The 10647-nt window shown below is 39.1% G+C and overlaps 1 protein-coding gene across 1 annotated transcript; it reads left to right on the forward strand.

Annotated features, from left to right (window-relative positions):
• The first annotated feature begins 7035 nt into the window (after positions 1-7035).
• Positions 7036-9858, forward strand: LOC143548907 (S-type anion channel SLAH3-like). Its single transcript, XM_077039950.1, has 5 exons — positions 7036-7137; positions 7365-7513; positions 7615-7767; positions 8204-8974; positions 9361-9858. Exons 2-5 carry the CDS (start codon positions 7388-7390, stop codon positions 9769-9771), a joined length of 1461 nt encoding a protein of 486 aa, XP_076896065.1. The 5' UTR covers positions 7036-7137; positions 7365-7387; the 3' UTR covers positions 9772-9858.
• The last annotated feature ends 789 nt before the right edge of the window (positions 9859-10647 follow it).

Consider the following 10647-nt stretch of genomic DNA (forward strand, 5'->3'; position numbering starts at 1 on the left):
ATGAGGACCAAACATATCCGAAGATATGTCCTTCAAACTTAAGCAACCGACATAATTCTAAGCGATAGTGACGTTTTTTTTTAACAAGTAAAAAACGAAAAACACGGTTACTCGGGATTGATCATCCCATTTAGCTCAACAAGGTTTTGAAAACGAGTTTTGTCAAACGCTTTAGTAAACAAATCAGCGAAATTATCTAACGAATCAACCTTTTCGAGCACAATCAATTTATTCTCAGCACAATCCCGTATAAAATGATGACGGATGTCAATGTGTTTAGTTTTGCTATGCTTTACGGGATTGTTAGTTACTGAGATAGCAGCAGTGTTATCTATGCAAATAGGAGAATGAGTGAAATTCAGACCGTAATCGCGCAATTGCTGTTGTATCCAAAGAACCTGGGAGCAGCAGTTCGATGCTGCCATGTATTCTGCTTCACAGGTAGAAATGACGACTGAGGTCTGCTTCTTGCACTGCCATGACACTAATCTGCCTCCAAGAAACTGACATCCACCTGTTGTTGACTTCCGATTCTGATTGCATCCTCCATAATCAGAATCCGTGTAGGCGACTAACTCCAAGTCTCCTCCTTTTGTGTACCACAACCCTAGCTTAGGCTTGCCTTTGAGATACCGCAATATCCTCTTCACACCCTTCAAGTGAGATTCCTTTGGGTTTGCCTGAAAGCGAGCACAAAGACAAACTGCAAACATAATATCAGGTCTAGATGCAGTTAAGTACATTAAAGAACCTATGATTGCCTGATATTGGGTGGGGTTCACGTCTGCATCACTATCTGAATCAGCACCCAGTTTATGGTTGACGCAAACTGGAGTATCAAATGGAGTGCTGTCCTCCATCTTGAAGCGTTGAGAACGTCCTGGACATAATTAGTCTGATGAATGAACATCCCATCTTTCTTCTGATCAACCTGCAATCCTAAAAAGAAAGTTAGTTCACCCATAGCACTCATTTCAAACCTCTGTTTCATGATGGCTTCAAACTCCTGACACATGGCGACTTTTGATGCAGCAAAGACGATGTCGTCCACGTAGACTTGAACCAGAAGAAAGTCTCTTCCATTTCTCTTAACGAACAGTGTGCTATCGATCTTTCCCCTTTCAAATTCATTCTCAAGCAAGTAATCGGATAGAGTTGAGTACCAGGCACGAGGGGCCTGATGTAGCCCATATAGCGCTTTACTTAGCTTGTACACGTGATCAGGAAAGTCTGGGTCAGGAAAACCCGGAGGTTGCTCAACGTACACAACTTCATCAACTTTACCGTTAAGAAACGCACTTTTCACGTCTAACTGGAACACCTTCATCTCCTTGTGTGCAGCAAATGCCAAACACAATCGAATCGCTTCAAATCTCGCCACAGGAGCAAACACTTCATTGTAGTCAGTCCCCTCTTGCTGATTAAAACCTTTTACAACCAGCCTTGCCTTGTTCCTGATAATTATCCCTTTTTCATCTCTCTTGCATTTGAAAACCCATTTTGTGCCAATCGCATGCACATTTTTCGGTTTTGCAACCAAATTCCAAACCTCCATCTTCTTGAACTGGGCTAGCTCTTCTTGCATGGCTTCAACCCACGAGCTGTCCTTGAGAGCCATTTGATAGTTCTTTGGTTCAATCTGGCTGATGAAGCAGGTGTACAAGCATTCGTTAATGATGCCTGTATCTTTAATGCTTCTGTAAACACAATTGTGCTCATTCAAGCTTCGTCTTGTTTGTACACCATCGGACATATCACCTATCACGTTTTCCAAAGGGTGATTTTTGTGAACACTCGTAGTCGAAACCGAACTGACTTGCAGATTGTCTTCCAGGTTCGAAGATAGCTCATCAATGGGTGATTGTTGTTGAGAGTGAAACGGATTGAAGAATTCCTCTTCTGTAAAGGCAGCAGGGGTATCGACAGCATTTGACGAGGAAGGTTGACATTCATCGTACTGCGGTCGTTGCACAAGAGTTTCTTCCTCATCATAAAGCATCTTTGTAGCTATTCTCTCATCAACTTCTGCACAATCCAAGTAAGGCAAATTAAAAGATTTAAAAAGCCTATCATAGTCGAAAGCCCCAGCGGGTCCCGTGCTTGGTATTGGTGATTTGTAACTTGTGATATCAGTGTTACACACCACCTCAACCTTGCTGGTCGATAGATTAAAGACTTGTCTGTTGGGAGTCCCAACAATATGTCCGACTAAAATACCTTCGTCGGCTATTTCACCAAATTTTGAGTTCATCTTTAATATCAAACACGGGGACCCGAATGGTTCGAGACCACTCAAGTTAGGCTTTCTCTCATGCATAAGTTCATAACATGTTTTATTCAATCTTTTAACAGTTAAAACTCTATTAAGGATATAACAGGCTGTTGCAACAGCTTCAGCCCAGAACACCACAGGAAGTTTAGAATCAGCCAGCATGGTTCTGGCTCCTTCAATTAGCGTTCTGTTCTTCCTCTCAGCAACCCCATTTTGTTGCGGTGTATATGGAGCGCTGTACTGGTGGTCTATCCCTTTCTGTAAGCAGAAGATCTCCATCTGATAGTTTTTGAACTCAGTCCCATTGTCAGTCCTGATGTATTTAACCTTTTTCCCCATAATATTCTCAACCTTGGTAATCAAATTTATTACCAACTGCACCGTTTCATCCTTTGTCTTCAGGAAATATACCCAAGAATATCGAGAGAAATCATCAGTTATCACCAAGCAGTATGATGTTCCACCGATGCTTTTTACATTCACGTGACCGAAGAGATCCATGTGAAGTAGGTCTAGGGTACTGACTATTGAATTAACCTTCTTGATGTGATGAGATTTCTTGTTTTGCTTTCCTTTTTTGCACGATAAGCATTGGTCTTCAAAGTTGAAATTTTTCAAGGGAACACCCAGCACCAGCCCATTCTTGACAATGTAGTTCATTTTCCGAAGATGAATATGCCCCATTCTTCGATGCCATAACTCGAACTCCGATTCAGTTGCCTTTGACAAAAGACACGATTCTTCTGTTGCCATCTCAGTCGACCTCATGTCCATAACATATGTATTCTTTTCCCTTGGAGCCTTCATTACTATCCATTCCTCTGGTATCTTGAAACCAGGATACAGTACGATCGCTTCATCTTTGGTAAAGTGCACAGTGTACTCTTTGTCACAGATCTGAGATACACTCAGCAGATTATGCTTCAGTTCTTCAACGAAATTCACCTTCTCTAACTTCATTTTGCCATTAGTCACTGTCCCAATTCCAGTAATCCTTCCACCACTCTCTCCAGCAAAACTTACTCTACCCCCCTGAACAGGTTCCAATCGTGTAACAAATTCTTGTTACCCGTCATGTGCCGGGAACAGCCGCTATCCACAACCCATAGATTGTTTGCAGCCCTGTTCAACTGTTCCTGCACGATTAAAGCAAAGGATTAAAATCTGGGGACCCAAGACCTATTGGTCTTGGGTCGATTAAATCTGTTAACAGGCATCCCATACTTTAGCTGTCCAAAGTTAGTATTAGTTAGATTTCTGTAGTTCCTAAAAGGATACCTTCTAGTAGATTGACTATGAGGCCATTCAAACCTTCGTGAATTAAATGAATTATTACTAATGATTTGGTGGTTAACAGGGAAAAACTGAGATCGATTCTTTGAAAACCTGGATTAGTCCAATGTCTGAACTTTGATGAGTTTTCATTTTTACCATTATTGTAATTACTGTTAGGTCTATTCTCAGTTTTCGAAGGCCTCATACCTCTGAATCTCTGCTTCAGAGGGCAATCAGCAATCAGGTGTCCTATTTGATTGCACCTGAAACAACTCCTGTGTTCAACTTTCGTCGCAATAGTTGTTTTAGATGTTGAGGCTGCATTACTGCCCGTTTGTCTAACATATGGTGGGACATACGGGTTTAGTGGAGAATTCTTCTCAGTTGGTTTATGTTCCTCTCCACGTTTTAGTAACACTTCCTCTTCTTCTGTCTCACTAGACTCGGATGACTTGTCCGAATTTGATGAGACAGAACTAGGAACAAAAATCTTAACCTTCGAAACAGGCTTACTCGTTTCGCTTTTACTAACTTCTGGATCCTTAATCGTAACCTTAACAGGAACTGTCTGACCAATTTCAACATCAACAGATTTCTGATTACTAGGATCATAAGTATAGTTATGATTATAAGGTGGTGGAACTTCATTATATCCAATTCCTCCCCTTTTAACTGGGGAACGTTGATCACTTACGAGGTGATCAAGTATAGCAGAGGAATTTCTAAATTGCTCAAGCTTTCTGTTTAGTTCCACCACTTTCACCTGGTGATCAGCTATCTGTTTATCCCTTTCAGCAATTAGTTTGGTTTTCTCTTCTAACACTTCATAGCTAAGATCAATTACTTGTATTTTTTCAGCTAGATTGGCTTTAAGACTTCTGATATCTTTCTCACTAGCTTTTATTTTTACCTTGTAACTGTTTTCTCTAGTTTTAGTGTAATGATGATCTTCTTTTAATGTTTTAAATTGAGCATCCAAACTAACAAACTGATCAGTTATTGTTTTCAATTGTTCAGACAGATTTTCACATTTCGTACAAGGGAGTTTAGGACTTACCTCAGAAAGCTGATCGTTCACTTCTGCCATGTAAGCTTGATTTTCTTTTGTCTCTCTGGGTTTTTCTTCAGTTTCGATGTTAACCAAGTTGGCCTGTTCGAACACTTCCTCAACTTGCAGATTCCAGTTGTATTCCCCGTTCTGTCTGGATATCATCGCCCTATTCTCACTACCACCACCACTCTGTTGTGTAGACCTGTTTTGACTGCGTTCTACTCTGTCATTTGTGCATTCTTTAGCAAAGTGGCCATTCTGTTAACAGTTATAACACCGAACTTTTGACTTGTCAAAACCTGGTCTTTCACTAACGAATTTTCTACCTGTCTTCTTCATAAACCTCTTAACTCTTCTTACAATCATTGCCATCTGCCACTGCATATCCATCTCCTCCAGATCATCAGCATCGATCTGATCATAGTCTTCGTCTAAAGTTGCAGGATCAACGATTTTACCTTTAATGTAATTTTCGTAAGAGGCAATGAAAGATGCATAGAGAGCAAACTGCTGTTCAGCAGATTTAACACTCATGGGCATCTGAGAGTAGTTGCTGTTCGGAACACTTGGAGAAAAACTACCCTTGGTTGTTTGATGTTTAGAAGCATTTGTTCCACCAGCTACGAAACACACATCACCATCCATGTTGAGAGTTACATGACCTTCATGTGTTGAGTTAGCGCCCGAGTCTCCCTTTGAGTAGTAAGCAGATGATTCCGACTTCGAACTTGAACTTGAATTTACTTTCGCACCATACATTCCCGGATCCTGAACCTGATCAGTTGGTGTCTCTTTTCGAACCATGTTAAGTTCAAAAGTTCGTAGTTTGTTGACTGCTGTTTCCAAGTCATAGTCGGCAAACTCTTTATCTTCTCTCATCAAGACAGTGTACATCTCCCATTTCGGTGGGAGAACATCAAGAAGTTTTTCTACGATCTCCTCTTCTTTGTAAGCAATGGAATAATTGCTGAGTTCGGTCATCAGGTGATAATATCTAGTGATGATATCATCAAGTGATTCATTCTTCAAATACTTGAACACCGAGAATTGGGTTTTGAGTAGCTTAATCTTGGATGCACGTATCCCCACATTACCTTCAAATCGGTTTTCAAGTGCTTCCCATAGCTCTCTTGCGGTTTTATATTTCCTGAAGGTGTGAAGAATCTCTTGTGGAAGATCCATTGTTATCGCAGCATGAGCTTTGCTTTCAGCCTCATATATCTTCTTTTCTTCCTCTTCCATCTTGTTGTACTTCTTAATTTGTTCACGACCCTCATACAAAGCAGTTGGTGGAATGTATCCATCTTGAATGCACACCCACATCTTAGCGTTTTGATATTTAACATACTGCTCAAACCGATCTTTCCAAGCCACGAAATCGGTTCCCTTAAGCATTTTCGGTGCCTTAGTAGCTGAACCTGCTTCTACCTCCATTTTCACCAGTTCCGTAATATTTATGGAAGTCATCTTTGGAAGAAACACAAACGAGCACTCAAAGTAACCAAAAATAAAAATTTTATTCGGAACAGTACTGTAGGCGAAGTTAAAGTTAACTTCGCTTAAGTCTTAACTTCGCTTGAATTCTTAACTTCGCTCCCTTTTTAAATTCGCCTGATTAGGCGAACTTGTGGATAACTTCGCTTAAGTTAAACGAACTTGTGAGGTAGGCGAAGTTGTTAATAACTTCGCTTAACCCTATATCTTCGCCGAAACCCTACGAACAGTAGCGGCAACTTCGCCTGATGAACAATTGTTTTTCCGGTTTGATTTTGACGTTTTGCGAGGTATGCGGAGGTGTAATGGGTTGTTTTTGATGGCGGGAGGTGAGTAGGACACAAAAACTTGGTATATTAACGTAAACTCGTCCCGCGAATAGTCGAACGGAACGATTTCTACACCCGTGTGATAATCCCGAACCACACAATCACGAGCAAAAGCTCTGATACCAATTGTAGGTTCCCAGCCGGATCTACACGGAATATCTCGTTCTACGTAGGTGCGGAATCCCTACGTAAGACGATACGAGCGTAGAAGACGATATACGTTAAACACAATCAAACACACGTTACAATCAACAAAGAACACGTTGTATTGCAACTAATAACACGTGATATCAATCACCGATTACACAAACTCTGGACAACTCGTAAAAACTCGCTTCGTAAACTAAACAACTGATCAACCTCGTTAACTAATAACCCGTAACCTAATCTATATATAAGACGACAACTTCGCCTAACATGTTTAGGCGAAGTTGTCACTAACTTCGCTTGTTCCACAAGTTCGCCTATATAAGCGAACTTGTGAGACAACTTCGCTAAAACCTTAATACAAATCCAACTAACTCGATTACAGACACTAGACACTGAACTACTGACATCATGTACCAACAGTGACTGAATGTGCACTATATATACAGCTTCACATATGACCACAGGAGGCGTGTGTTTCTTACTCTTTCCATTTTCCACTCTTTAGACCTTCTTCTCTCCTTTAACAAACCTTAAAACACATTGCTTGTTCTTGTTGGATGCTATAGGTACAACTAGTTTACTCGCATTTAAATCATGAATGTACAACTCTAGGTTTCATATTATCTAGCTTTATAGTGTGCATGTGCATAATAACATCATGAGCTGTTATTATGTTGTTAATGTTTTCATCCGTATCATTATGAACATTAAAATTAAATATATATGAATGAATAAATAAGTTTGTTGTTGATAAATCATGACAAATTTTGTTTTGTTTTGTTTTGTTTTGTAGCAGGAACATTTTTTATGATGGAAATGGCCCAGAATCTTGGAACGAAGAAAGAAGTAATCCCATCTTTGATTAGATCTATAGATGCTAATGAAGTTGTGGGATTTGATGATAATCTTACAAAACAATGTGTGTTACATATTGAAATTAAAGTATGTTTTCAGATTTAATTTAACCGATTCAGTAGTGATAATATCTAGGTCCTTTTCACACAGATTTGATGAATATTATTATTTTGTTAAAATTTTATTAGGATTCTGAAGAAAACATATTAGAAGACGAGATCTCGAATATTATTAGCATTAAACCATCGACGGAACCGCCAGTTAGCACTCCGCGGAGTGAGAACGTGCCGGTCGATCGGTATTTTGATGCGCTAGAAGGGCCGGAGCTGGATATTCTCAGGGTATGCTTCCTCATCCCATCTATTTTTATTTATTTACTTTTATAGAAAATCAACAAAATGTATGCTTTTTTTTTTAATTGCCCTATATAAGTTTGAAACCCAATTTATAAAATTTTATCATTTCACTTTTCTTTCTTGGTTTTTAGTAAAGAAATTAATTTTGCCAACTTCAAGCTTTCTCAAAAACACCATACTGAGTTGGCATTAAAGAATATTTTAATTTTACAAAATTGCCATTCAACTTTTTACTTGTTTTCAGTTCAAAAGTTGTTTACGCCAAGTAGTAGAAGAGCTTACTCAAAAGTCAAAACACACTGTGCTGAGCTGGCATAACAGATTAGAAATTAAAGAAAAATAACGTTTTCTTTGTTAAACGCATTGATAATTTTAGATCGAGTCTAACTAACATTACATTACGTATATATGTTTTTAACAGCCCTCTGAAGAAATAGTTCTACCCGAAGACAAACAATGGCCGTTTCTCCTCCGGTTTCCCATCTCATCATTCGGTATATGTCTCGGCGTCAGCAGTCAGGCCATGATGTGGAAGAATCTAGCGTTGACCGAGTCCACGCATTTTCTCCACGTGAGTCTTAACGTCAACCTCATCTTATGGTGCATTTCGGTCCTCCTTTTCGCCCTCGTCGCGTCCACTTACCTCCTCAAAATAATATTCTACTTCGAAGCCGTTCGTCGCGAATACTACCACCCGATCCGTGTAAACTTCTTCTTCGCCCCGTGGATCGCGTTACTCTTTCTAGCCTCCGGAGTTCCACCAACCGTAACCACAAGCCTACCACATTTCCTGTGGTACGTTCTTATGACACCCATATTCATCCTAGAGCTCAAAATCTACGGTCAGTGGATGTTGGGTGGGCAGCGACGGTTGTCCAAGGTGGCCAACCCGTCTAACCATTTATCGGTTGTGGGAAACTTTGTTGGGGCTTTGTTGGGTGCTTCAATGGGGTTGAAAGAAGGGCCTATATTCTTCTTTGCGGTCGGGCTGGCTCACTACACGGTTTTGTTTGTTACTTTGCATCAAAGACTTCCGACTAATGAGACTTTGCCTAAAGAGCTTCATCCGGTGTTTTTTCTGTTTGTTGCTGCTCCGAGTGTTGCTTCGATGGCGTGGGCAAAGATTAATGGATCGTTTGATTATGGGTCTAGGATTGCTTACTTCATCGCCATGTTCCTCTATTTCTCACTGGTTAGTTCTGCATTCTATACAAGTTTTAGTTAGAATATACTAGGGAGGGTTTATTTTTAGGAGTTTTTATTACCATTTTAACCGATAAATTTTACAAAGTATGATTTGATTTTTCATGTTTTAAGTTAATAAATTGTTTTAACCAATGAGATGCTTTCCCAAGACCGCTATTGCTATGTTGGCGCAACAGATTTTAAAATGGCGCAAGATAAAAACCATTGCACCAATATTAAAATCTGTTGCGTCAAAATTGAAATATGTTCTTGAAGTGATATTTGTCAAACACTCGTTAATTGAAAAATCAACTCATTAGTATAGATGACTTAATGTTCCTTTTTATTATTTTATAGTTTTGAATCTAAAAAATGTGTTGTGTTATTTTATAGGCTGTTCGAGTGAATTTTTTTAGAGGATTCAAGTTCTCATTGGCATGGTGGGCATACACGTTTCCGATGACTGGAGCTGCAATCGCCACAATCCGATACACAAGCGAAGTCCCAAACATCGTGACTAAATTTTTATCGGTTTCTCTTTCAACGATTGCAACACTAACGGTTTTTGGGTTACTTGTAACCACAATTCTACATGCTTTTGTATTGCGAGATCTCTTCCCGACCGACATAGCCATCGCCATTAGTGACAGGAAGCCGAAAACAGTTCGGAAATGGTTCCACCGGAGGGCCAGCAGCTCTGAGAAAGATATTGAACATTACCTTAAATATGTGACTTCAAATGAGAAAGAGGTTGAGGTTTCAGTGACAGCCAAAGATGTTGAAAATCAAATTCCGTTACCTTGAAATAAATTGATGTTTTAGTGATCATTCAATTGAGGAATTTGGGCTTTCATTTTCCCATGATGTTGGATGTTAGAGTGTGAATGGAACAAATTATTACGAGGATAATATTGTTGCCAGGTTGTAAATTGTGTGACGTTGTTGCTGCTATGATAACTTAAGTCGTATGGTGCAATTCTATTAAATAATTTGAGTATCTTTTAAGTGTTTGTTGGCACAATGTTTGATGGTAAATGCTGTTCATGATTGTTTTCATGGTAAAGGTAAAAAGGGAATCATATCGGGCATTTTGGATGGTTTTGGTTTTCTAATCAATAGTTAGGCATAAATTCAGTGGTTTAGGTTTTATTTGCTATCTAATAAAAAAATTAAGAACCAGATACTTTATAATCAAAACGGAATAAACGTTTTTGTTGTCACACTCATGCATAGTGTTTCATGGAATTCAATATCAGTATTTCATTTTAGATCAAATATGAAATACAATTTAGAATAGGAATCAAACTAATCAACACAGATTTTGGTTATTTAATTGAATAAGGATATGGAATTACAGAAAGAATGGGAGATGAGGATTCACACATAATTCTAGTCATAACTCCCCTATTCCCTCATTCTCGGCGTCCCTATAATTTGAGTCTCCATTGGATAGTAAGTGGCTGGACTCTTCACTTTTTGGGCTTCGGTAATTCTTGAATTGGGTTGTTTAGTTGGATCCATTGTGGTGTTGTAAATTGAGTTGGGCTTGGAATCTTAAATAATTAGTGTGCACAACACATTAATGAATAAACTAAAATCTATTAACAATATTTTGTTGGCCCAATCTGGGTCTTTGATAATGAATTACTAATGGAAACAAGATGAACAAAAAGATATAAA

This window comes from Bidens hawaiensis, unplaced genomic scaffold (genome assembly GCF_021521415.1).
Source record: "Bidens hawaiensis isolate Kalapana, Puna unplaced genomic scaffold, B.hawaiensis_p1.1 tig00015319_1, whole genome shotgun sequence".
NCBI classification, from domain to species: Eukaryota; Viridiplantae; Streptophyta; class Magnoliopsida; order Asterales; family Asteraceae; genus Bidens; species Bidens hawaiensis.